Raw genomic sequence first — 21,579 nt, 5'->3', positions numbered from 1 at the left:
AGGAAGATACTCACCAGAAACAACGTTGAGGAGGGCAAGGACGCCGACGCTGCCCTCGATGAAGCTCGTCGAAAACGATGTGATGACAGGGAACGTCGTGAGAGCTGCTGCACAGTTCATGATTTTGGGCTCCGCTCGAAATAATTGCGAGTTTCACAATTTGCGTGGGTTTGTGTAAATTTGGAACGTTCTCACGATTTTGCTGGGCAAAGGGGGTTGGATAACTTAAACCATTACGCAAATTGCGCTTGCCACTCCTCGAGCCTCAGACGAACGACTCCTGCGACTGCTTTTTTGCTTTTCTCCACGACATCTTGCTTTCGCTCTTGCCTCGAAAAGAGAGGAAAAACTAGGATATAGGTGAGCTTTTGTTTTGGTCGGCTGCTGCTGCGGAGTGGGAAGGGAGGGATAGCTGGCTTTTTGTGATGACGGGGAGTTATCCTGAGCTTATTCCTTTTGCATTTGCTATGCTTTTGGCTGGCTAAATTGTCGGCACATATGAGCCTATACGCTTATCATTTGGGCATATATGTTTTCCTCCCTTCCGTTCTTTGCTTCCTCATCCCCCTCTCCGCTCAGTGGATGCACGCTTATGGGCGTCTCTGTCCATGCTCTCTCCCCTGAATTTCGCCACTGGACGATTGCGTGACGTATGCTGACGATGGTGACTTGACGCGGGCGCCGTCTCGTCTCAATTTATCTAGATTAATCCGCGACACACAACCGCAAACGCCAGCGCCCCAACAGCCACGACCCCAATCTCCTAAACTCAAATTATACGGTCACGCACAGTGCACACGGTCATGGACAACGGACTCCAAGCAAATACAGTCAGCGCGCGTACGTGCCTTTTCCTCCTCGCACATCCCAAGCTCATCGCATCGCTGACGCATCGTCTTGAATGTCTTTCCCTGATCTTATCCTGCCTCGCGCCCCTCTCTTGCGCGTCTATACGTGGTGCGCGGAAAACGAACCAGGCGACCCCAGCTCGAGCGCTGCCCCTGCGCCACCCGTGAAGCGCAGGCCTGGCAGACCCAAGGGCAGCGGCAAAAAGCATCTCAGCACCCCGAATGCCCTTGAGAAGATTAAGCGCCCTGTCGGACGCCCGAGGAAGGACGGGTTGCCTGCGGGCTCGGTGGGCCCGAGGAGGTCGACGACGAGGAAGGCTGCTGTGGAGAAGGGTGGCGCACCGTCAGCTAGTGCGGGTCCGGCGGGGATGTCGTTTGCTGGGGTGAGTTTTTGGTGGCTTATATCTTGAGCGCTCATTTGCTGAGCATTATCAACCTTGCTTTGTGTGCGATCGATAGGCATTCTATCCGCAGCACCCAGGTATCGCTGGTGGATGGCAGGGCTTCACGCCACTCGGCGCGAGCGCGTCTGCGTCTGCTCCTCCCGCTGGAATCAGCGCGTTCTCTGTGGTGCCACAGGTGGACCCTTCGCTGAACCGCGACGAGTGGGCGGTTCTGGCGCGCACGAAGCCCAACGTGTTCCTTCAGTCCCTCTGCGCCACGCTCGCAGCCCCTAACCCCCTGCCCACCGTCGGTCCTACCGTCGAAGACGCATTCAAGTCGCACCTTGCGTCCTTGAGCCCTCCCGCCGCGAAAGACGGCAACATGAACCCGAATGGCGCCCCACCCCTTCCGCCCCTCTACTCTGTCCTCAAGACGTTCTGGCTCCCTTCCTCTCCCGCTTATCTGTCGTTGATCACGCCTGGCCATACGGCGAAGCTCCTCTCGGAGCACCGCTTCCTGTACTGGGACCCGCTCCCGCTCGTGTTCAACGGCATCCCGTGCCCCGCGTGCAATGCGCCGCTCATTAACAAGGGCCGCATCCGCACGGGTCCACTCAAGGTATACGATCTCGAGCGCCCGTTTTTCATCATCGGGTGCGAGTATGCGTGCCGCAGCGCCGCGTGCGTCGCAGCGACGTCCTCGCCCGAGGGACGGCGCTTCGCGAGCGTGGACAAGAGCATTATGCAGGCGCTGCCGACGCGCCTCAAGGACGAGCTGCCGGCGCGGCTACTGCAGAATGACGGGGACATGGGCAGCGGGGTGGACGTGTGGGGGTGGCACGCGCTTGGTGTGAGCAAGCAGCTGTGGAATATGGTCAAGGGGTGTTTGAGGGCGGGGATGGGGCGGGATGCGATTTTGGGGGTGATTGCGAGCGTGCAGAATCCGTTGCCGGAGGAGAAGCAGGAGGAAGAAGAGGATGCGGAGGGGGAGAGTCTGGCTGCGAGTGGGAGCGGCGGTGGCGGTGGCGGTGTCGTTGGGAATGGGAATGGGGTTGAGGTGCACGGGAATGGGAATGGGAGCGGGGCTGCGGAGGGGCATGGGGCGAGCGAGGATGCGACGATGGATGCGGCGCCTGGTGCGGATGGAGGTGCCCAACCTCAAGTGCGTGCGTCCGATCTCCTTGCTGCGTACTTCGCTGCGTGATGGTTTGGTTGGCATGTGTTCTGATTCTGTTTGCGCTGTTCCCGTTTTCAATCTCAAACAAATCTCAAACAAACAAATTTATCAAATTTCATTCGTCCATTCAAGCAGTCGTATGAGGTGTCGTTTCACGATGCGTGGAGGGCGCACGGCGTCGATGCGTCCTCGGGTGACGATCCGGGGCCTTCTTCCAGTACTCCGCAGACGTCGCAGACTCTTTCGAACATTTCTCCTTCTCAGACTCAGAATCAAAGTAATAACCACAACCACAATCACAACAATCAGCATCAAAATCAAAATCCACACCAGTCGCTCTCCCCTCATCTCCCCACATCCGCGTCCACCCCTGTCCCTGGCCAAACTTCTACCCCTCAGCCCCACGACGGATCGTCTACCCCGGCCCCTGCGTCTGCGGGCGTCCCTGCTCCTGCCCAGTCGCCTCACCCCGCACCGGGAGGCATGCAGTATGCGTTTGGACAGCCTGGGAATGGCTTTGTCTTCTCGTACCCCGGTACACCTGTCCCTCCTCCTCCTCCGGGTCCTACCTATGCGTACTTTACATCGCCGCTGCAGCCGCATCATATGGCGTCGCCTCATCCATCCCAGCCCCAAAACCAGTCCCATTCGCAGCAGGGCACGGGTGCGGTGCCGTCGCCGACGCTTGGGGAGCAGCATGCGCATTCGCATCCGCACCAGCAGCAGCAGCAGCAGCAGCAGCAGGTTTCGGCTGTAACGCCGCTCAAAAGGCCGTTTGGGTTCGGACTTGATGCGCCGTCGTCCTCTTCGGCTTCGCCTGCTGGAGCGACGGCGATGACTGGTGTCGAGCATGCACACGTCATGTCTCCTCAACACGCGCACGCGCATCCACCGCCGTACCCGCCTCCGCGCTCTCTTCTTCACCCGGGCAACGCCGTCGGTGCTGGTGGTACAGGTGCTGGTGCTGGTGCTGGTGCTGGTGCAGGCGGGCCGACGACGGAAGTGGCGATTCTGGAGCCCGCGCAGAAAAGGCAACGGCACTGCTGCAAGTGCGGCTCGCAGGAGTGTAAAGGCAAGGGCGGGCGGACGTTTTGCTTGAACGCGTGCCAGGACTGCGGGAAGCGGGACTGTCGGGGGAGGAATAGTCGGAGGCCGGATAAGGTGTGTGCGGAGGCGTGGCTCTAGCGTGTAGGGTTGGTTTTCTTTTGGGTGTGGACGTGGGTGCGGGCGGAGGTGACGGGAGGGGAGTGGGGCAAAAATTGTGGTTTTTTGGTATATGGCGGTTTGTTAGTAGATGTGGTATGGGACATGGTTTCGGTATTGCTATTTCGCTTTGCGTTTGCGCTTGTGAGGGAGCTAAGTGATGGGAGTGATGATACCCTCCCTGCTCTGTCTCGCTTGTTCCGCTTGCATGGGGGCATATATCCAGACAAAACCTGCACATCGCCATCGTATCCAACAAACGGGGTTTCAACTGGCACAAGAAACTCTTCCTCCCTCGTCAGCGCTCGGAGGGCCCTGGTGTTGTCCCAGAAGCGCGCCAAGGAGTCTTGCTGGAGCTTCCGTCAAGATGCGAGGTCAAGATTGGCCGTAGTCCGAGTATCGGTCGGCCTTGGGGGCGTGGAGAAGCGGGTCCAAGGAATCTATTACCTAAGGCTGGGTAAGCGGTGCGCAACCACGACGCTACTCGTCCCCGTCGATGACGGTCGGGATGTAGTACGTGAGCACGCCTCCGGCGTCGGCGACCTCGCCGATGTAGACGTAGAGGATCGCGCAGTGGTTCTGGCATACGCCTGTTATGTCGCGTTAGCGGTGCACGCGAAATGAGATGGGATAGTAGGGGAGGTGGAGGAGAGGTGTATACGGACAGGCGATGGTGGTCGTGGAGACGACGTGGCTGTTGAGGAACTTGAGGAAGCTGCGGATGGAGACGTGTACGGAGAAGAGCTCGTCTGGGTCGTGTTCGTGGGCGGGGTCCTCGGCGTCTTGGGTGAGTTCATCGCGGGCTGTGGCACGAGAGTAAAGTTAGAGTGAGCATCGGTGCGATCAGAGAATGACAAGTCTCAGAACGTTAAGGAGGCAGAAGTGACGGGGGCAGAGGACACACCCATTGGCGGGTTCGCACACCCGGTCCACTGCGTCTCGAGCTTGACGGTGTCGGTGTCGATGGAGACCTGCAGCTTGCCGCTGTTGTTCGCCCGGATGGCGATGATGTCCGAGAGTGGGCGGATGCGCTCGACGATCGTGCGCAGTTTTTGGAGATTCGGGAGGAGGATATGGACCTGCCCATAGCACGCACGTCAACCACGGTGGTTCCACCCCAAGAAAGACAAGAAAAGAGGGGACGCACATCAGGCTCAGGACACAGCGGCTCCCTCAGCCGGTCGACGTCTGACGGCCTCATCACGTCCACCCGCACGTCGTGCGCGACGCGGATCTTGCGGCCCGTGCGCGATATGCCGAGCATCTCGAACGCGAGCACGGCCTGGTCGTGCTTCTTGGCGAGCTTCATCACGACCTCGTCCGAGTCGTACGTCGGCAGGACGGCTGCTGCGACGGAGCTCGTGGCGGCGGAGGTGGAGGAGGAGCGGAGGGCCTGGAGGAGGGCGTCGGTGGCGAGGATCATGGTGATCTGGTTGTTGGCGTTGGACTGGATGCGGTAGGAGGCGAAGATGGAGTCGACTTTGACTACGCTGCCGCCGTGTCATCATCGAGAATGGGTGAATATACACAGGGACGGGGAGGGATAGCGCGTTGAGTGGCAAGGGACGTACGACCAGACCTGGATGCCGCCCTCGTTGGCGTCGTCGTTGCAGATGATGTGCATCTCCGTCTCGGTGAACTTGATGATGCATTTCTTCTGGAGCTTCTCGACTGCTTGGATGGTGCCTGTCAGATACGCGAGATGGTCAGTTACGTGAAACAACGGGGTGAACGCTGTTTTTGGGTGGAGACTGACGGTAGAAGATGGGGACGTTCTCGATGTTGGCTCTGAAGCGCATTGCTGTCGAACGCGACTGCGCTGTTCAGAGGACTATTAACTATAATTATTGTTTCGTTCAAGTCGTCGTAGAGGAGGAGGAGGAGGATGGACGCGTCGTTGGCATCACGTGTGTCGGGAGTGGGACATGAGATGACGGCGTGTTCAGGGCTGGGCGTGTCGGTTAACTCTCTCTTCTCGGCCATTCACCCTACTCTACTCTAACCACCATGTCCCGCGAAATCATCAACATTCAAGTGAGCTTTCATTGTCTTCGCTCTAACCTGTTAGACACAACTCATCGCGACATCGATAGGCTGGCCAAGTACGTACCCAATCCACCATCGAGCACCCTGCCGCGAGGACTAACGTAAACGAACGCTCTACGTCAGGCCGGGAACCAAGTCGGCGAAAATTTCTGGGAGATGCTCCTAGCCGAGCACGGCCTCAACCGATCCGGAGTGCGTCTATCCACTCTCACCGTCCTATACAGCGCCGCTGACCAAAAGCCATCGACGACGCGTTCCCTCGGCGTCATTTATGTATAGGCCTACGAAGGAAATGATCCGTTGCAGATCGAGCGTGTCAGTCCTTGTTTACTCCCACCTTAATTACCTCCCCTCGGGACGTCATCCGCTCACCCGTAGATCCCACCCCGCACTCATACTCTAGGTTGGGACCTATTTCTCCGAGATCAGCTCATCGGGCCCGGCACGCTATGTCCCACGAAGTGTACAAGTCGACCTCGAGACTGGTGTTTGCGACAAGGTGAGCGTGCTCGTCTGAGACGGGGAAAGGGAATAGACTTGCTGATGCGGGAGGCGGTGGTGCCTATAGTTGCGCAGCGGGCCTTTGGGCAAGCTGTTCAGGCCGGATACGTTCTTCACTGCCGATCCGGGTGCTGGAAACAACTGGGCCAAAGGATGTACGTCCTTCCGTCACGCTCCTTGACTAGTTCTCTGACCCATTGCTCCTTCCCCGTCCTCCATCTCCCCAGATTACACCGAAGGCGCAGAGCTCATTGACGGTATCCTGGATATCGTTCGGAAACAAACCGAGGCTTGCGACTCTCTCCAAGGCTTCCAGCTCATCCACTCCCTTGGCGGTGGTACCGGTGCCGGTCTCGGGTCATTGATGCTGTCAAAGTTCCGGGAGGTTCGTAGCACACCTACAGATGTGCAACTCGCGCAGCTAACCATGTATCGCAGGAGTACCCCGACCGAATGCTCGCAACGTTCTCAATCCTCCCCGCACCCGGTGTACGTCCCCTCCTCATTTTTGTCCCGTTCAACCCTGACACGTACCCACCATCTCTAGGTATCAGAAACCGTTGTCGAGCCGTACAACTCCGTCCTCTCCCTGCACCAGCTCATCGACAACTGCGATCTCACAGTGACGATCGACAACGAGGCGCTGTACAACATCGCGACGCGCACGCTCAAGCTCAAGGGGCCGACGTATAGCGATCTGAACGTGCTTATTGCTAAGGTCATGTGTGGTGTTAGCACGAGCTTGCGCTTCCCTGGGCAGCTGAACGGGTGCGTTTGCGTTGGTTTCTTTGTGAGATGCTCTAGGGATTGGGCTCATGGTATGCGCCTAGTGACCTGCGGAAACTCGGGATGAACCTCATCCCCTTCCCTCGTGTGCGTTTCTTTTTCTTCTCCGTATCTTGCTGCCCCCCAGGATGGAAAGCTAACCGCGTCTCATCTTCAGCTCCACTTCCTCATGCCCAGCTACGCGCCCTTCTTTGACGAGAAAGCGAGCGCGTACCAGAAGAAATCCGTTCCCGAGCTGGTGGCGTCGTGAGTGCCCGACCTGATCCCTCGATCGCCTGAAAGTGGAGGAACCGGCCTGACGCGTTTTTGTTTCCGTTGTGTAGAATGTTCGACCGTACGAACTACCTGGTCGCTGCTGATCCTCGGTTCGGGTACGTCGCTTGCATGGCTACGAATGAGTCGCCGAATAGAGTGCTAACTTGATTGGTCGTGCGCGTGCTGTAGGCGGTACTTGACGGCCGCGACGATATTCCGGGGCAATGTTGGCTCGAGCGACGTACGCTTTCTCATGCTTTTCTTAATTTGCTTTGTCACTGATGCGACGGTCATTTCAGGCTGAGGTACGTCAACTATAAGTTTGGTCAGATGCGGCGTATGGTTAAGATATCGGTACGACGAACAGCAAGCGGTGTATCAGTTGCAAAAGAAGAACTCGGCCTTTTTCGTCGAGTACGTCCGCTGTCTGCATGCTTTACCTTTGGGCTTTGGCTGACGTCGGTACCAGGTGGATCCCGGACAACGTCTCCGTCTCGCTCTGCTCTGTCCCGCCCGTCGGTCAAACACAGGTACGACTCGCTTACCCTATAGCATGTATATCAAGGAATCCGATTTGCTGAACCGGAATCGGCAGGCCGGCGTGTGCTTGGCGAATTCGACGTCCATGCAGGAGATCTTCAAGCGGAACACGGACCAGTTCGCGGCGATGTTCAAGCGCCGTGCGTTCTTGCACTGGTACACGAACGAGGGGATGGACGAGATGGAGTTTACGGAGGCGTATAGTAATGCGCAGGATCTGATGTGCGTTCTTCCTTTTCCTCTCCCTTCCCTTCCCTTTCATTGCCTTGGCTTTGTCCTTGCTTCGCTCGTGATAACTAATGATTGGTATAGCACGGAGTACCAGCAATACCAGGAAGCGACGATGGACGACGAAGAGTTCGAGGACGAGTACGCGGCGGAGAGCGACGCCGAGGTGTCTGTCGCAGCGGAGAGCATCGTCGGCGGCGAGGAGGAGCACTATGAGCCCAGCGAGGCGTACGAGTCCAGTGAGGTCGAGTTCTAGCGATGAGCGTCTCGCAACCTCCGTGCTGTCAATGGGAGTAATACGCCCGCTTTACCGGTGATACCCCCGCTCCTCGACCCGGCTCACTCTTCTTCGCGTGTATCACACATTCTATCCAGCTCGGATTTACAGATCATTAGTTTTGTTTGCGGATATGATGACTGGATTATTACTTACTTTAGAGTTCGCATATCGGATTCCGAGTTGATATGATATCCCCGTAATCGCTAGTGACACTCGTTTGCTCACCTCTTTTTTCTTTTATCGTTTGCTGCTTTCGTTTATGCTCATAGGCTATCCTTTGATTGTTGAAACACAATTCCGGCCTTTGGACAGCTCGTGCACTAGGCGCATTTTTAGAGCGGGAGCCGCGGTTTGATTCAGATCAACATGAAGCCTTGAGTGTAGACTCACCAACGTATAGTATTCGTCGGAGAGACCTTTGTCCTGTACGTGTTAGACTTTATTTCATTTGCTGTACGCTCAATGTATCCACGCCGAAAGTCTCGATCCGGAGGTCAGTACTATTTATGCTCGATCTTTTATTCTCGTAGACAGTTGACGCTATCGAGCTGACTGCACTGAGCTATGCCGATCTGCATGGGATTACTAAATCTTTGCATTAGTTGAACACTTACTCAGCGTCGAGTCTTTATTTTTGGGTCGGGTGATTGGACAGTTATTTCAACGACTCTAAGTTTCCCAAGCGCCGAGTCCGTCGTGGGTTGACCTCCAGCCAACAGATTGCATCTTGCCAAGCTCAGACTTGGTGTAAGCACTTTTATGTGGCTGACTAATCCCCTGACATAGTCGGATGACGTAGGGCTGACGCCGGAAAACGATATAAAGCAGCAGAACTGGCAGGCAGCTGATAAGACGTCTGAGTCCTCACCTGTCGAAGGTGCTATCAGTCGAACGCTCTGTCGCCGAATCTAGACATGTCTGTTGTCAATGCGAAGAAAATGCCCTATGGTGAGGTTAACCTGATGTATTATTTTCTCATCCAAAGCTGATTCCCCGCCACCAGTACGCTTGGGCAACTCCGGTCTGAAGGTCTCCAAGATCATCTTGGGAACAATGCAGTACGGGCACGAGGGATGGGCCCCTTGGTCTCTCGGCGAAGAGGAAGGCATTGCACATATCAAAGCTGCGTGAGTAGTGGTCACAGTCGACGTCGAGACTTTGCTGAGCAATGCGCACGCCAGATACGATGTTGGGATACAGTCGTTTGATACTGCGAATGTTCGTGATATCCGCTTGATAAGGCGATGCAGTGTACTAACCCGCTATCGCTATCGCTATCAGGTGTACTCGAACGGCCTCTCCGAGATCATTCTCGGAAAAGCCATCAAGAAACACAACCTACCTCGCGAAGAGATCGTCGTGATGACAAAGGTCGGATCCCTGTCAATCCCATGCAACTGTACCAACCATTGACCTTGGGAACAGGTGTACTTCACTGTTGCTCGGGAGCATGGCAAGCGTCTTGTCGGACTTTCGCCAGACGAGCTGGACAAGCAGGGCTACGTCAACCAGCGAGGACTTAGCCGGAAGGTGCGTTATGTAGTTTCACATTTGGTAATCCTGACGCTGACGGAGACAATCTCAGAACATATTTGCTTCTGTGAAGGCCAGTCTTGAACGGCTGCAGCTCGACTACATCGATCTATTGCAATGTTAGTGTTCCGTCGTGAGTCGTTACTCGTTCCCTAAAGCTTTTACGTGTAGGTCACCGCTTTGATTACGACACTCCTATCGAGGAGACAGTGAGTATCCCAAGCCACGCCCTGGGAGACGTGCACTGAGTTCATTCCAGATGCAAGCACTTCATGATGTTGTTCAGGCTGGTTATGTCCGCTACATTGGCATGAGCTCTTGCCATGCCTATCAGTGTGAGTGTCTTGGCTTTCGTAAACACTGATGTCTGATTTCGATATCCTAATGTCTAGTCCATGCAATGCAAAGTAAACTGCATTACGTTTCTTTTCTCGAGGTTATTACTGATAATGAATTCTCAGACTACGCTATTCAGAATAAGCTGACGCCGTTTATTTCAATGCAAAATCATTATAGCTTGATTTATCGCGAGGAGGAGCGCGAAATGTTCCCTACTCTCAAGGTGAGTTATCATAGCTTTCCCTTGACTGCAAGAAGCGCATAGCTCATTTGACTTTGTCTCAGATGTTCGGCGTCGGTTCTATCCCTTGGTCGCCCTTGGCGGGTGGCAAAGTCACGCGTCCAATTAGCGCTCAAAAGGAGACAAAGCGCGGCGACACTGACCAGTAGGTGGATTACCTTGTCCGCAATTGTCAAAGTCTAACAAAGGTGCGTCAGTTTCTTGGAAAATTACAGCAAGTACGAGGGCGTGGTTGATAGGCTCGTGGTTTCTCCATCTTCGTTAAACAACGAGCTGATCCCGCATAGGATTGAGGAAGTTGCCAATAAGCGCGGTGTCAGCATGGCGCAGGTTAGCATGGCATGGGTGATGTCAAAGCCAGGTGCGTTATTGCAAGCTCCTTCCAATCCACGGTGCCCAGGCTAATATTCTTCTCTGAAGGCGTTACGGCCCCCATCGTCGGCACGACTAAGATGGATAACCTAAAAGACATCATCGGTACGTATCAGGAGTACTTGGTTTCGGTTATCTTATATTGTTAACGTTACTTCAGGGTCCCTTGACGTTAAGCTCACCGAGGAAGAGATCAAGTATCTGGAAGAGCCTTACATCCCTCAAGCCATTGTTGGCCATATTTAATTTGATGTCGCAGTTTTGTTACATAAACACGTCAATAGCGCATAGCATCTGTATTGAGGCGAAGGCGATTTGTATAGTGATGGTCAATTAATTATCCAAATTTGATCACAGGTTTTTTTTTTGAATGGATATGAGGGGAATGCTTAAACGCACTGAACCAGCCACTAAGGACTGGAGTGTGGGGCTCATCAGAACAACAGTAGCGTTGCGACACTACCCACTAAACCCCTCATGCCAGGTTCTCACTGGCTTTCCCTCAAGACACTCCTGCTAAGCTTAGTTAAGAACAGGCGTTCGAGAGGGCTCCTAATTTTTCTGACTTAGCTTCTGGAGTAGTTGCTTCCCATTCCACCGTTCACCTTTTCCGAGCCTGTTTCGCAAGTAATTAAATACTTAAGCTACTCCGGGGTTACTACTAGGGTTACTGATGTTCAGGTTCTCCTACTGCCGTACTGGACCCTCCCACCACGTTGAGGTTGTCATTAGGGGGGAATTTGATCACAGTTGCACAGGGTGTATGTGTGTCTTGATTCACATCTGAATAATTTGGTAGTATAACTATGGACTCCAGTTCACACTACGAGTATCTTGTCCAAGTCCTCTATCAATCTAGCCCACCGTCCACCATGCCATTCTCTAGCCTTTCCCCACATATCTTCGTCAACCACGTACTGCATGCACTTGACCCTTCCAGCGACAATGAAGTCCGCAAAACATGGTGAATCTCCCATCAAGTAGCACCCGCTACCAGCCGCATACCACCTGTCAACATTACTCAACACTTGCTCCAGCGCCTTCCAGGCCTCGTCACGCTTTGGATTTCCAACTGTGAACGCCTTCTCAAAGTCTGGACCGAAGCGTCGAGCACGCGTAGCGAGGTAATATGCCTTGCTGACAGGATTGAGCCCATCTGCAGCCATCGCCACCCCGAAAAGAGCGACAGGCATGAGCGTTTGAAGAAATGCCGCGTCAAATGCTGCTACAAGGGCGGCAGTATTGTCGGGCAGAACGCGAGGTAGAGAAGGGTAAGTGGCATCAAGGTACTGCGCAATCTTGAACGAGTCGGAGATGACGGTGCCCGTGGACGGATCCTTGATGACAGGAAGGGTGTACATGGATCTTCCTCCCACAACACTCGTAGGCTCTCCGCCGAGTGCCTTGATAGTCTTCTCGATATCTGGGAGCTCGACCCAGACTGTGCGGAAGGGGATTCTCTTGAAAGACAGAGTGTATCTACGGTAAGAAAGTCAACATTTGTCCGTTATTGGAGCATGCAATGCATTACCTAGCCTTCAACGTGTTCGGAGACCATGGCCTTCCAGGAATAATGGAAGGTATATCGTACAGGACAATGTGATGAGGGTCTGGGGAACGTGTTTCTTCCATGAGCGGGACTGTGATATCTAGGCTTTGAGACGATGTTGATAGATACCGTTTCTAGTATCCGAGGCGTCGTGACTTTTATCGTGCAGGTCTTTGGGGGAACAACCAGCGCCACTGGGGAATGTGGTACCTATCATGGCCATTCGATGGAGAATGGGGATACCCAATCTGCCCCTGGACGTGGCTTACCCACGGTTCCTGAAGGCTGTTTCCCCTTCAAGATCATAACGTAGGCACTAAGAATGCAGACTAAACAGGATAGCACATAACCTGGAATAGGCGGAGTGCAGGCTTGATAATCATGCGTCGTGAATAATGCATAATGGTTGGAGCAGCAGGAAAGGCTTGACATTGTTGTTGGGGACCGCTAACGTGGTGACACGAGTAGACTTGGTTGCATCAGAGGTATTAGGGCGCCGAGGTAGCCAGTCACCATGACAGGATCTGATACTCGTTCTGCTTCTGGCATGATGGAATTGACTAAGACTTATGCTACGTACGGAACCCTAGAGAGGGTGGCAATTTTGCGTGGTCGGATATCGACGTTTCCATTTTAAGAGAGAACGAGATAGATACCTTCCGACTTTAGTCGTCAGTATTAGGTCGATGTAGACGGGAAAAAAACCCGAGCCTCGTCTCGATTCTTGTAGGTCCCGTGGTAGGTGAGCCGCTTGTAGCCTGGACTTTCATAGATTAATTTGCTCTGAGGTGACGATAACCGCGAGACGTTGTTTTTTGGCTTCTTAGTCGCTTATGCATTCTGCCTACATTGCCTGCATGGCAGTGCAATCTGGTGTAGCAAGTAATGGCAGGCAGACATGCGTCTGAAATGTGGCAGCCCAGTATCCAACTCGAAAAATTCACACTTCATGATTGGCTATCTAATATCCGAGACCCAGAAACAAATCGGAGCTCATTCATTGCGTAGAGACTTAGGCGATAGGTTCTGGTCCGCAGGTTTTCATACGGCGAAAGCTTGGTGTCATATTTATTGGTTTTGTTCTCAGAAACCTATGGGAGAACATAAGTGAATAGATTGTGTCCTACACATTATACGACCCAATCGTGTGAGAGAATTGTAACGACAATAAATCATCTACTGAGGAAAAGATTGCGAAGCTTTTACTTATGAGCAGAGCCATGCTGTGTTATCTCGTGGCGTCGAAGATCGTGCGGTGTGGAGAAAGTATCTGAGCACCCCATCCGACATGCGTAGCGTGTCGCCGGCCGCCCTTCGTGTGTTGAAATATGCAGTTGAAGAGCATACTAGCGGGTTTTTTGAGCCAGTCAGGGGATGGATATCCCACATATAGAGAGCGGACTAACCGCGCTTGAGAATGTTCTCTTGCATTTCTCGTAGGGGCACCAAATTTGGCTATTTGGATCTGATGGTGGCGGATCTACAGGCGAGAAGGCGGCCGTAGTACGAAACGGTTACCAGGTAACATCATTGATTGAACCCGCAAAATCAGCGTTGGTGACGGACATGGGAATTGAATGAGCTCCTCTCAAGTAAATAGCATGTATGAGGATATCTGAACGCACTATTTGAATCATGCCCAGAGCTTCCTAGCATCGTTGACTACTTCCTCGAATATAATGCACTGGCTGTTGATGAGGAATCGTCTATGAAGGAGAGTCAACAAGGCATTTTGGTCCCTGAAAATAACATAAGAACCCACCTGAATCTCGCAAAGATTGAACAAAAGCACTAAAATAGGCGTAGAAACAGAGCTGGTGATTCAAAAACCCTTGATGTTTCGAAGAAGTTGATGTGAAATGAAGGTATGTTCTATCGTCCGGCTTATAGATGGCTCGAGACGATCCAAAGCGCGACAGAGGACCAGGGGGCTGGGGCTGAAGTGGGATTTGAAGCTTATTTGCTTATTGAGATGTAGTGAGCAGCATTGTGGTCGACATAAGAATGGAAAGGGTATGCTCGGGGGTAGACATATGGCGATTTTGTACTCGGATTCGGAATTGACACAACCTGCCGCACCGGATGCCAAGGACTATCGACTTGGAATGATTCATGCATTATTGAAGCCCGATCTAGACACACCGCGGACAGCCAATGAACCCGAAAGTCCTCGAGGACTCCAGGCGGTTATCGTGAGTTGTAGTTGTCGGTGTGCACTGTACGGTCAGACAGGTATTCGCGAGAGTCTTTTCATCTCCGGTCCTTCCACGATGGTGGCCCAGAACGGCCTAGAAATGCCATCAGCAGTTTTACAGGCAGCAACTGACGGCCAATACGCTTTCGGGTGGCATTCGTTATCAGCGTGGAGGCAAACAGGAGTTGGAAACGAGCTGGCAAGGCCATCCGGTGGGTTTTCCCATGTCACCTTCTTTTCCGTAACTTGTCACGGTGCGCCGTCCCACCGAAACCAGAAGAGGTTGCAATCTTCACCACTCTTCGCTTCAGCAGTGTTTCGACTTAACTTTAAAATGTTATCAATGACAACATACATATCTGAAGAGCTGAAGATCTGAACTTTTGAGGGAAAAAGCCCAGCGGAATACAAAAGTGGCGTGTAAATAAAGAGTACACATAAAAGAGACGTTGCTGTCGTCCGGGTATCCTGTTGTGTCTGTTGCAAACGGTTTGTCAATTCCCCAGCCAAAGTCCTCGCTGAGCTTCCTGGCCAGATCGACTCTCACCCCTTTCTACGGCAACCGCTTATATGAACGGTCCAAACCAATAGCGTTTCCCCCTCTCGGGACCAAAGCTAAAGGGCTCAGTACACCCGAGGATCAGCCACTTAATACCCGAGATCACCTCATGACCAGCGCTCCTCTGTAATTTCCTTCATCGAGGCGTGGAGGTCTAATCGCTGAGCTATCAACGTTGCAACTCTCACATTAATATTGCCTACCGCCGTCATTCCATCAGCCTCAGTATTTTACTTGTAAGCCAACGAGACCAGACTCAAAAGTACAGGCACTGGACCCGACAGCGCGATGATATTAAAATTCCCAGCTCAAAGTAAAATAAAATAAAAAGGCCAGAAGGTCACGAACAAAGACTATCGGCGGCGATAAAATCCGGGCACTTGTGCTTGTTTTGGTTTGACTGACTGGAGAATACGTGTTTACACCGGTGGCACATCCAATCCGGTACTCGCGCGTGCCGGGCGACTTCGTGGCGAAGACGGTCGTGCTGCCGTGAAAAGGTTTCTGAGCACCCCATCTCACACTGATAGCGCACTTTGCGGGTGTGTTGGCGCATAGTCATATGAAGTTCTAGAGTATCCTGTTGATCATTGTCAACATACTGAGGGAATGATACAGATATCCGAATGAGAAAGCAAACCTTGCTTGCAAATTTACGTTTACATGATGGATCCGGACACGCAAATCGACGAGGCCGTTTCCGAGGCACCGTTGTGTCCACTTCGGCGGATGCTGATGAAATTGGTGTGTCTGTAGTAGATGGAGCAGAGTACAGTGGTAAGGAGGGCATGTCATGTTGTGGCGAATTGACGGCGCTGAGACATGGTAGTGCTTGAAATGCTGCAGTATCTATCGCTGACAAAGTTGGTGCCGTGGATTAGCTTTACAGATGGCTTTCAAAATGGGATACTCACATGCTTGCGATTTGTGTCCGAGAAGCGACAAGTAATCTGACGAGGGGACCTCTAACGGTGGTAACGTTGAGAAGAAAGAGTCTATTAGACATTGTGAGCTTGATGACCTTGTTTACTACAAGAAGACGAACCATAACTGGTCATTAATGCCTCTTGAGCGAAGAAGTCAAAGTCAGCTGCTAAACGTGTCATTATATGAGTTGCAGATAAGTTAAAGATCCAAGTACTAGGTGATGCCTCCGCTAAAGGGAAATCTGATAACGGGGCTATGTTTCGGGGCGTCATATACTGAACAGGAGGATTTGAAGCCGACGATGGAGCGAGGGAAGATGAGTTGACGAAATTCGGTTGGTCCGGCCTCGGTATAGCGAAGATGCTTAGTACACGATGCCCGCTAACGCATTGCGTCTGGATCTTGATGGCGATCGATGACAAGTCTGGCGACAAGGTTGCGAAAAACGGCTGAGGTGACGGTTTAAGCTGTAGGCTGGGCTGCACGCTCGCAGGTCCAGCGAAGACGTGGAACTGGAGAAGTTGAGATATCGACAGAGTGAGCGACATTTCGGAGGAAGCCATCGCTAGAGAACAGAAAATAGCTGCTCACCCAGAATCAACCGATTTGGTTTTATGTACGTTTTCAAACTGTGTTGAGAAGCACGGCGGTTTTGGCACTGTCTATATGGGGATTGGTAAACCGGTAGGGCCAAGAGACAGGAGATATTGACCGGCGGGATCCTTCAGATAGGCAGCTGGAAGAGAGTAAAAGTCGACGTCGGACCGGAGATGTTAGACGCATATGAAAGGACCTTTGCTTCCCCGAGTGCCGCGATAAAATGTTACCATAAAAGCATACCACATTGGATTGACACACAAGCGGTATCCCGTACTCAACGTAGCGCTGAATGTCTCGACGTGGGATCGTCTGACTGTAAATCAATGTCAAGCTTGGTACCGGCACCAGGCAATACCAGCCGCGGCTACTGTTGATCAGGCACCGAGGCCGGCATACGGGAAGATGATGCCCGGGATACGCTAGTGGGTGCTGAGTACAGATAGGTATGCCATCATGCACACTGAGTATTGAGTCCTGGCCAAACTAATTGGTTCTTTGCCTCAAATCGCAGACCCTAAACGTGCCAGAGTTCGAGCACCTAGTCTGAACGTTCTACCCCTCGTTGAGCCCCACTCTCTCATTCATTGGCTCTCTACATGAACCTGTACCATAAGCAGGTTGACGATAAGCCGGACCCGTCGCTGGATAGTTTGGCATGTTATGTTGAATGCGCACGAAGCATGGTCACAGGGACGTAAAAGTTACCTATGGAGATTGTCTCGATCGGCGGCTGAGACCATCATTGTCAGGAGAGGAGGGACGGAGCTTGGATGGAGCCATCACAAGCTATACTTGCACATAAACCAGACAACCTGATCACCATAATATTCGGTAGGTCGGTTGCGCGAAAGCTCTCGAAACATCGCCACAGCTGACTGGACTCGCGCATCTGTCTCTCACGGCGAAGTTTAATCGGTGAAGACTGGCCTTCACGATTGCCACGGGAGAGGTCATAGCCTACGTGTCCGGCTTGGCCAGAATGGAGGCGAGGCTCTTTTGTCGGACAATAATTAAGAGATGAAGGAGTTCCGCTTGGTACACTAGATGCAACAAGGAGAATTGTGCTACAGTTTGCACCACAAAATCAGTGTAAGAGATGGTTGTTGGTGAGGAAGTGGTAATAGAGGGATTCGGAAGTGGAGAGTATGGGCTTACACTGCTACGAAATAAGGTGATCTAGCTCTCTTTGTAATATTGATGTTAGTAGAAATGGCTGGATCCCACCCGAGATGGATGTCTAAGTTGTAGTAGAGCACTTGCTACTACAAGTGCGAAGAAGAGCTTGCTCTCTTGTGAGCCTTCCCACAATTACGCAGCCTTCATGTCGCCATATCTCGAATAGGACGAGTCGGGTCATCCATGTCCCGAGGGCCCGATCATCTGCATCAGAGGTTATCAGAGGGAGGCGGCTTCTCCTTGACGCCGAATATACATGCAAGATTGAGATCCGACTGGAAGCGAATAGTGTAGCACATTGCATTAGAAGACCACACTTTCAGATTCTCAAAGGTTCTCCACGTTGTTTGAACAAGGGAGCTGCGTCAAAAACGTTGTAGTCGCATTCATTCAACGGAAACCTCGTCCCCCGGCTAGGATTGCGGCCGCTCCTATGACACGGCTGTACAATGGAAGTCAGATGCTACTATGGCTGAATCAGTTGATATGAGAACGTGCTTTGCATATTTGCTGAACACCTTAGGGAATGTCTACGCTTTGCAAGTGAGAACTAAGTACTCCAGGGACCTTTGGCTCGCAGCAATAAATGTTCCCTTGGCCGTATGGGTTGCAGTGCTTCACAATCGTTCATGTCCGAACAGTAATATATCATTCCTTGGATCATTTGTAGCCTAAACAACGACAAAGTGAAAGTACTAGCATAGCATTGAAAATAGGCTGAGATTTTTGGTGAGAAAGCTCAGAAACCCCGCGCTGAGAGCCCAGTGTAACATGTATAGGTGAAGTACGTCAACAGCTAGTTAAGCTTTATCACGCTCTCATATTTTACACCACCACAAATGCATGCAACCTTGAGCTTGGGTGAATTCGATATAGCTGGTCTACGGATCCAAGAGGATCCAATTGCATATGTGGCGCGGAGAACGATGGTAGGAACGATTTTGGTGACACAATAAATGGTTATTAATAAAGCGCCCATGGGAACGGCGAACTAACTGTAGCTGATATCATTCAGCAGGTCGTTTGGAAAAGAGAAACGGGCGCCAGGAATCAAATCAACGCTTAAGCTATGTATATCCTTTGGGCTGGGCTGGGGGCTGAAGCGCTGATGCCACGGTCGGTATGATCGTAATATTATTCTGCATACAGTTTCCTACGACGTCTGGCAGAATACTGTCGATGCAATAGGTCTCCCCTTGCTCATATCACCGGAGAACGGTGCATTTGATCCCGCTTCTGGTCGCAAAATCCTCGCACGTATCTTGGAGAAGAGAAAATGTAGCTTGATCGCATTCTTCATATCACTCCTTTTAGTAGTACAACCTGTTCGTCAGGTACGAGGGTAACTAACTAACGGAAATGAGAAACACAGGACACCTCCAAATTTACGCGTGTCCCACAACTTCCTGAGGGACATATGGCTCGTCGAGGTACTTGATATCTTCTTCAGTAAGCTTGAGGTGAACGCCCTCTGCACTCTCCGTCAGTTTCACGAATTATCAGAATCTACATAAAGTCACGCACCAATGATGTCGTACAAGTTCTCGAGCTTGGTCGTGCCAACGATAGGAGCAGAGACGCCGGGCTTCGCCAGAGTCCAGGCGATAGCAACCTGGGTCATGGAAACGCCGTGTTTCTTGGCGATTTCCTCCGTTCTAGAACAAGATTCCATGTGAGCGGTCGGTGGGAGCAGAATATGACCAGGCATACGCACCTGTCAACGATAGTCTGATACGCCTCGGTGCGGTTATAGCGCTGGAGGAACTTGTCCGTCTCCAAGCGCTTGCTCGATTCGCCACGAGGACGGCAAAGAAGGCCGCGAGCGAGCGGCGACCACGGGATCGAGCCAACGTTGAACATCTACATATGAACCAGGAACCGTCAGAGCTGTTATCAACGAGCGGGAACACCAAACACTTACTTTGAGCGTAGGGAACATCTCACGCTCCTCTTCGCGGTAAATCATACTGTAGTGGTTTTGCATTGAAATGAAAGGAGTGAGCTTGTTCTGGATAGCGTAGTCTCAAGAACTGTAAGCCAGATGTCTTACGAGCAAGCGTCAACATGAGCAACGTACTCTGCATTTGATGGACTGCACGAGAGACGTGAGTATGTAATCGTTGCAGGTACGGGGATGAACGGAGCTTACACTGATATGCGTGGCATGAACTCATGCCGATGTAGCGCACGTAGCCTGCCTGAACAACATCATGAAGCGCTTGCATCTGCCCAAAGTGGTCAGCGTGATGTCGACGTAGTGAGGCCGAGAAGCTTACCGTTTCTTCAATGGGGGTGTCGTAATCAAAACGGTGGCCTGCGTCGTTGTAAGCGCGCATGAACTAGTGTGCTTGGAGGGTAGCAGCAACATACACTGGAGCACATCGACGTAGTCGAGCTGCAGGCGCTGCAAGCTCTTCTTGATAGAGTCGAAGATATGCTATAGCAATGGAGGCACGGGAAGTCAGACTTTTGTCAAGGGTCAGCAATTGTAGCCCGAACGCGCCTTCCTGCTCAGACCGTGCTGGTTGACATAGCCAACAGCGTCCACGTCGGGGTGAGCAATCGTGTTCTCCCCATACTCGCGTCCGACAGTAAAGTAGACCTATAGATGTGTTGATAAAGTTGGCTACGATAGGACACAGTACGATGAGGAACGCACCTTCGTCAGCACGACTATCTCCTCTCTAGGAAGGTTGTACTTCTTGATTGCCTTGCCCAAGATCACTTCAGCCTCGCCGCTGGAGTAGACGTTGGCGGTATCGAAGGTTTGAATTCCGGCATCGTATCTGAGCAACCGTCGACGGTCGTAGCATCAGCATGAATCGCAATGGCGAACGACGTAGGGACGTACGCTGCCTTAATGTGTTTCAAACCCTCCTCTTCGGGAAGGACCCATCCTGCCCAGCCAGAAGAGCCATACGACATCGTCCCCAAGATGATCTTTGAAACTTTGAGGCCGGAGTTGCCCAGACGAACTTGTAACGCTATCAGCGACTCTTCATCCACGCAATCGGGATGGCAACAACATACCGTAGGGCATGCGCTTAGCCGGTTGAGACGACATGTCGATACTTGCGGAGTAGAATTTGGGTTGGTTGGGGCACGTATGGATAGCATATCAGCGCGGTGAAGCTGCCTTTTTATACGTGTCAATCGTCGAGAAGATAGACAACGTCATAGTGTTCACATGAACAGATTCGAATTTGTCAGTCACAGATTGGAAACCTCGAGAGCGCGCATGATCCTGCTTACAGGATAAAGTTGAGCGGTAAACTCTATTCGGCCGCTAAGCCTGCTCCCGTTGTGGAATAGATTCTGCGAATGTATGCCCTGAGACGTTCTCTCGAACTGGCTTCGGATGAAACCAAGACCTCCTCGCTTGTCAAGCGTGTCGAAATTCGAGTACCGGAGGTCTTGCTGGGCTGGATGGTTTACATCCGGATACAAAGAAACTACGGTGACTGAATGACCTTGACGTTGGCTCGTCGCAAGATGAGGTGGAGGTCCATGAGGGGAACAAAGAGCAAAGCAGATGCCGCCGGCCTGGTCAACCCTTTCCTGGACAAAAGCCCCTAAAATCCTTTGGGATGGAGTCAAACATGGCTCCGCTCCTTCGGTCCCGAGACAAAACATTTCCCTGGCCCTAAACGTCTCGTAAAAGAGGCCACGGAAACACATAGATGCTTACAAATGGCTTACAAACACAGTCAAATCTATTTTACGCTCTTCTATGCAAAAGTAATGCTCAACCTTGCAATGCTCAGTCTTACATCACTATAAATACGTCATGGCAACTGTATTCTCAAAGGTTTGTTCAGGTCCGTTTTAATTCACAAAGGTTG

The 21,579-nt window shown here is 52.2% G+C and overlaps 7 protein-coding genes across 7 annotated transcripts; 3 read left to right on the top strand and 4 right to left on the bottom strand.

Moving 5' to 3' along the window:
• Nucleotides 1-803: 803 nt before the first annotated feature.
• Nucleotides 804-2,435, top strand: CONPUDRAFT_88180 (uncharacterized protein; the record flags this gene model as incomplete). Its single annotated transcript, XM_007767428.1, has 3 exons — nucleotides 804-840; nucleotides 978-1,231; nucleotides 1,308-2,435. 3 exons carry the CDS (start codon nucleotides 804-806, stop codon nucleotides 2,433-2,435), a joined length of 1,419 nt encoding a protein of 472 aa, XP_007765618.1.
• A 243-nt stretch (nucleotides 2,436-2,678) lies between these two features.
• On the bottom strand, nucleotides 2,679-5,410 carry CONPUDRAFT_119032 (cell cycle checkpoint; the record flags this gene model as incomplete). The annotated part of the gene is made up of 6 exons (XM_007767427.1): nucleotides 2,679-4,201; nucleotides 4,277-4,414; nucleotides 4,516-4,690; nucleotides 4,759-5,101; nucleotides 5,183-5,297; nucleotides 5,368-5,410. 6 exons carry the CDS (start codon nucleotides 5,408-5,410, stop codon nucleotides 4,092-4,094), a joined length of 924 nt encoding a protein of 307 aa, XP_007765617.1. The 3' UTR covers nucleotides 2,679-4,091.
• A 203-nt stretch (nucleotides 5,411-5,613) lies between these two features.
• CONPUDRAFT_163015 (beta-tubulin 2) lies at nucleotides 5,614-8,566 on the top strand. The gene is made up of 17 exons (XM_007767426.1): nucleotides 5,614-5,645; nucleotides 5,705-5,713; nucleotides 5,781-5,849; nucleotides 5,937-5,972; nucleotides 6,061-6,156; nucleotides 6,226-6,313; nucleotides 6,386-6,543; nucleotides 6,597-6,647; nucleotides 6,706-6,926; nucleotides 6,989-7,031; nucleotides 7,102-7,190; nucleotides 7,268-7,315; nucleotides 7,389-7,440; nucleotides 7,561-7,613; nucleotides 7,669-7,729; nucleotides 7,795-7,961; nucleotides 8,052-8,566. Exons 1-17 carry the CDS (start codon nucleotides 5,619-5,621, stop codon nucleotides 8,221-8,223), a joined length of 1,440 nt encoding a protein of 479 aa, XP_007765616.1. The 5' UTR covers nucleotides 5,614-5,618; the 3' UTR covers nucleotides 8,224-8,566.
• Nucleotides 8,567-9,107: 541 nt separating this feature from the next.
• Nucleotides 9,108-11,084, top strand: CONPUDRAFT_119024 (Aldo keto reductase). Its single transcript, XM_007767425.1, has 13 exons — nucleotides 9,108-9,195; nucleotides 9,251-9,374; nucleotides 9,429-9,465; nucleotides 9,529-9,618; nucleotides 9,673-9,777; nucleotides 9,833-9,899; nucleotides 9,952-9,989; nucleotides 10,040-10,115; nucleotides 10,173-10,342; nucleotides 10,405-10,505; nucleotides 10,558-10,721; nucleotides 10,781-10,837; nucleotides 10,893-11,084. The coding sequence occupies exons 1-13, from the start codon at nucleotides 9,162-9,164 to the stop codon at nucleotides 10,976-10,978; spliced, it is 1,149 nt and encodes a 382-aa protein (XP_007765615.1). The 5' UTR covers nucleotides 9,108-9,161; the 3' UTR covers nucleotides 10,979-11,084.
• Nucleotides 11,085-11,469: 385 nt separating this feature from the next.
• On the bottom strand, nucleotides 11,470-12,395 carry CONPUDRAFT_135449 (uncharacterized protein). The gene is made up of 2 exons (XM_007767424.1): nucleotides 12,264-12,395; nucleotides 11,470-12,211 (listed from the first exon to the last, which is right to left on the bottom strand). The coding sequence occupies exons 1-2, from the start codon at nucleotides 12,362-12,364 to the stop codon at nucleotides 11,551-11,553; spliced, it is 762 nt and encodes a 253-aa protein (XP_007765614.1). The 5' UTR covers nucleotides 12,365-12,395; the 3' UTR covers nucleotides 11,470-11,550.
• A 2,979-nt stretch (nucleotides 12,396-15,374) lies between these two features.
• CONPUDRAFT_70647 (uncharacterized protein) lies at nucleotides 15,375-16,524 on the bottom strand (the record flags this gene model as incomplete). The annotated part of the gene is made up of 4 exons (XM_007767186.1): nucleotides 15,375-15,614; nucleotides 15,675-15,784; nucleotides 15,949-16,029; nucleotides 16,080-16,524. 4 exons carry the CDS (start codon nucleotides 16,522-16,524, stop codon nucleotides 15,375-15,377), a joined length of 876 nt encoding a protein of 291 aa, XP_007765376.1.
• A 2,484-nt stretch (nucleotides 16,525-19,008) lies between these two features.
• CONPUDRAFT_163012 (Aldo keto reductase) lies at nucleotides 19,009-21,265 on the bottom strand. The gene is made up of 13 exons (XM_007767423.1): nucleotides 20,990-21,265; nucleotides 20,768-20,873; nucleotides 20,589-20,712; nucleotides 20,397-20,523; nucleotides 20,241-20,339; nucleotides 20,108-20,174; nucleotides 20,014-20,051; nucleotides 19,887-19,962; nucleotides 19,815-19,829; nucleotides 19,659-19,759; nucleotides 19,452-19,597; nucleotides 19,262-19,392; nucleotides 19,009-19,208 (listed from the first exon to the last, which is right to left on the bottom strand). Exons 2-13 carry the CDS (start codon nucleotides 20,799-20,801, stop codon nucleotides 19,123-19,125), a joined length of 1,044 nt encoding a protein of 347 aa, XP_007765613.1. The 5' UTR covers nucleotides 20,802-20,873; nucleotides 20,990-21,265; the 3' UTR covers nucleotides 19,009-19,122.
• Nucleotides 21,266-21,579: the final 314 nt, after the last annotated feature.

Source organism: Coniophora puteana, assembly GCF_000271625.1.
Source record: "Coniophora puteana RWD-64-598 SS2 unplaced genomic scaffold CONPUscaffold_3, whole genome shotgun sequence".
In the NCBI taxonomy this organism is placed as follows: Eukaryota; Fungi; Basidiomycota; class Agaricomycetes; order Boletales; family Coniophoraceae; genus Coniophora; species Coniophora puteana.
The sequence above is the reverse complement of the archived record's forward strand: the minus strand, read 5'-3'. Positions and strand labels throughout refer to the sequence as shown.

What these genes read in the sequence shown, in the direction of transcription:
- CONPUDRAFT_163015 (XM_007767426.1), top strand. Translation starts at nt 5,619, where the DNA reads ATGTCCCGCGAAATCATCAACATTCAA. An exon ending in AAACAACTGGGCCAAAGGAT is followed by an intron (nt 6,314 to 6,385) that starts GTACGTCCTTCC and finishes CCATCTCCCCAG; the next exon opens with ATTACACCGAAGGCGCAGAG. An exon ending in ACCTCATCCCCTTCCCTCGT is followed by an intron (nt 7,032 to 7,101) that starts GTGCGTTTCTTT and finishes TCTCATCTTCAG; the next exon opens with CTCCACTTCCTCATGCCCAG.
- CONPUDRAFT_163012 (XM_007767423.1), bottom strand. Translation starts at nt 20,801, where the DNA reads ATGTCGTCTCAACCGGCTAAGCGCATGCCCTACG. An exon ending in CTACGTCGATGTGCTCCAGT is followed by an intron (nt 20,052 to 20,107) that starts GTATGTTGCTGC and finishes ACAACGACGCAG; the next exon opens with GCCACCGTTTTGATTACGAC. An exon ending in ACACCCCCATTGAAGAAACG is followed by an intron (nt 19,963 to 20,013) that starts GTAAGCTTCTCG and finishes CACTTTGGGCAG; the next exon opens with ATGCAAGCGCTTCATGATGT.
- CONPUDRAFT_135449 (XM_007767424.1), bottom strand. Translation starts at nt 12,364, where the DNA reads ATGGAAGAAACACGTTCCCCAGACCCTCATCACATTGTCCTGTACGAT. An exon ending in CCGAACACGTTGAAGGCTAG is followed by an intron (nt 12,212 to 12,263) that starts GTAATGCATTGC and finishes TTCTTACCGTAG; the next exon opens with ATACACTCTGTCTTTCAAGA.
- CONPUDRAFT_119024 (XM_007767425.1), top strand. Translation starts at nt 9,162, where the DNA reads ATGTCTGTTGTCAATGCGAAGAAAATGCCCTATG. An exon ending in TGCGAAGAAAATGCCCTATG is followed by an intron (nt 9,196 to 9,250) that starts GTGAGGTTAACC and finishes CCCCGCCACCAG; the next exon opens with TACGCTTGGGCAACTCCGGT. An exon ending in ATGGGTGATGTCAAAGCCAG is followed by an intron (nt 10,722 to 10,780) that starts GTGCGTTATTGC and finishes TCTTCTCTGAAG; the next exon opens with GCGTTACGGCCCCCATCGTC.